Here is a 1589-nt window from a genome sequence, read left to right on the forward strand (position 1 = left end):
GTCTCTTCTGATGCATGCTGGGTAAAGAGGAGGGACAAGAACAACATCCAGGGACTTTGTTCTCAGTCTGCTGTTCTTGTGAATTGGAACTGAACTACAGTTGAGGCTGATGACGTTTCATGAGGACATGAGAAAAAAGGCCTGACCTGAGTGTGGTTTGCAAAGGCTGGCCACGACCTCTGGCGCCCCCTTCAGGAAGGCTTCCATGTGTTTTTCTCCCAACCTCCGGACGACCACGCTCATCCTCTGCAGCGCCGAGGAGAAGGGGAACTGCCGCACTATACCGATCTCACCAGACTGGAGCTGAAACATCAACGTTATAAAAAAGAAAAATTAAAGACTGATCTTCCTCCCATAAAACGGCTTCTCTGTCATCAAAGAGGGAACTTTTTCACACAGTGCTTCGCAAAACTAATCTACGGAAGAGGATTAGGGCCACTGATAAAATAAAAAAGTTATCCGATTTTTAAATTTTATTTCATTATAATATGAAACAAACATGTTAGCATCCAGCTGTAGCCATGTCTGTTTTAGAGACTAGCTCTCTTGTTTTAATCTCCTTCTGTTCTTCCATTAATCAAACAGCATCACCAGGGGCCCTCAGGTACGGAAAAGTCGCCTTATTCCCTCATTTTCTACCAATGTGTTCCTGTTCTTCTCAAAAAACATCTTTGTCAGTGAAGCTGAGCGCTCCACATCTCTGCCTTCATGGAGACCATCTACATTAAGATCCACTATTCTCAGATTAAAGTCAGAATTTTGACTTTTTTCCCATGTTAAACTGAAATAATATTTAAAAACCAGTAAACTTTTTTTTTTTTAGTGGCCGTAATCATCTTCCATAGTAATGATACCGTTTACAACATTGTTCCTTTAAGTTCACTGTTCACTCTTTTTGTTGCTTTGTTTGTTTTCAGGTGACAAAATACAACAATGTGTAACTGTTAGAGCAAGGAGTGATTTCTTTTTTCTCATCAATGTTTCAAACACTTTTTTTCAATGGAAATCTAAAAAAAAAAATCCATAAATGGAAAAACTTCTCATTCAAGTAAATTAGCTATTTTCTTAGATTATTTTTTGTTTTTTAATATTTTTTTCCAATTTCTATGTTTAATGATTTTTAACAGTATTTTTCACATTTCTTTTTTTCAGATGGAGTTAAACAAATTGCATTATTTTCCCTGGAGCCTGCATGGAGCATCAATCCTTCTTCAGAGATACGTCTGATCCGGTGAGCGCCACATCTGTTTGGTTAGCTAACAACAACCGTTAGCCACATTAGCTCTGGTGTTTAAGGGGAGCTAAGTGGGGCTCTGGATCACATGACTCCTTCAAGGTACAGAGGAGAGTTTTTAGGAAAAGCATCGATAAGATTCAAGTGCTGAATTTTAAAACAAAAAAAATATTTTCATTTTTATCATTTATATCAATTAAAGCTAATACGAGTGTCAAAAGTTACACAATCTTGCTTTAACACCCCAAAACAATTTTTTTCTTTCAGAATTCCTGCCATCAACATCTTTGTTTCTAGATGTTGGAGCTTGGCCTGTTTTCCAGTGTAGTCCTGTTTCTCTGACTGTGACTAACTG

The 1589-nt window shown here is 37.8% G+C and overlaps 1 protein-coding gene across 1 annotated transcript in view; it reads right to left on the minus strand.

The window, feature by feature from the left end:
- LOC107102042 (probable cation-transporting ATPase 13A3) overlaps positions 1–1589 on the minus strand; it is a gene marked incomplete at its 5' end in the record, with an annotated part of 34079 nt that overhangs the window by 20200 nt on the left and 12290 nt on the right. Inside the window, one exon of the mRNA XM_015401187.1 lies at positions 147–297. Coding sequence (XP_015256673.1) covers positions 147–297 — 151 coding nt within the window. The remainder of the gene's footprint in view (positions 1–146; positions 298–1589) is intronic.

The sequence above is a fragment of the Cyprinodon variegatus genome, unplaced genomic scaffold, assembly GCF_000732505.1.
Source record: "Cyprinodon variegatus isolate N-32 unplaced genomic scaffold, C_variegatus-1.0 Scaffold1191, whole genome shotgun sequence".
NCBI classification, from domain to species: Eukaryota; Metazoa; Chordata; class Actinopteri; order Cyprinodontiformes; family Cyprinodontidae; genus Cyprinodon; species Cyprinodon variegatus.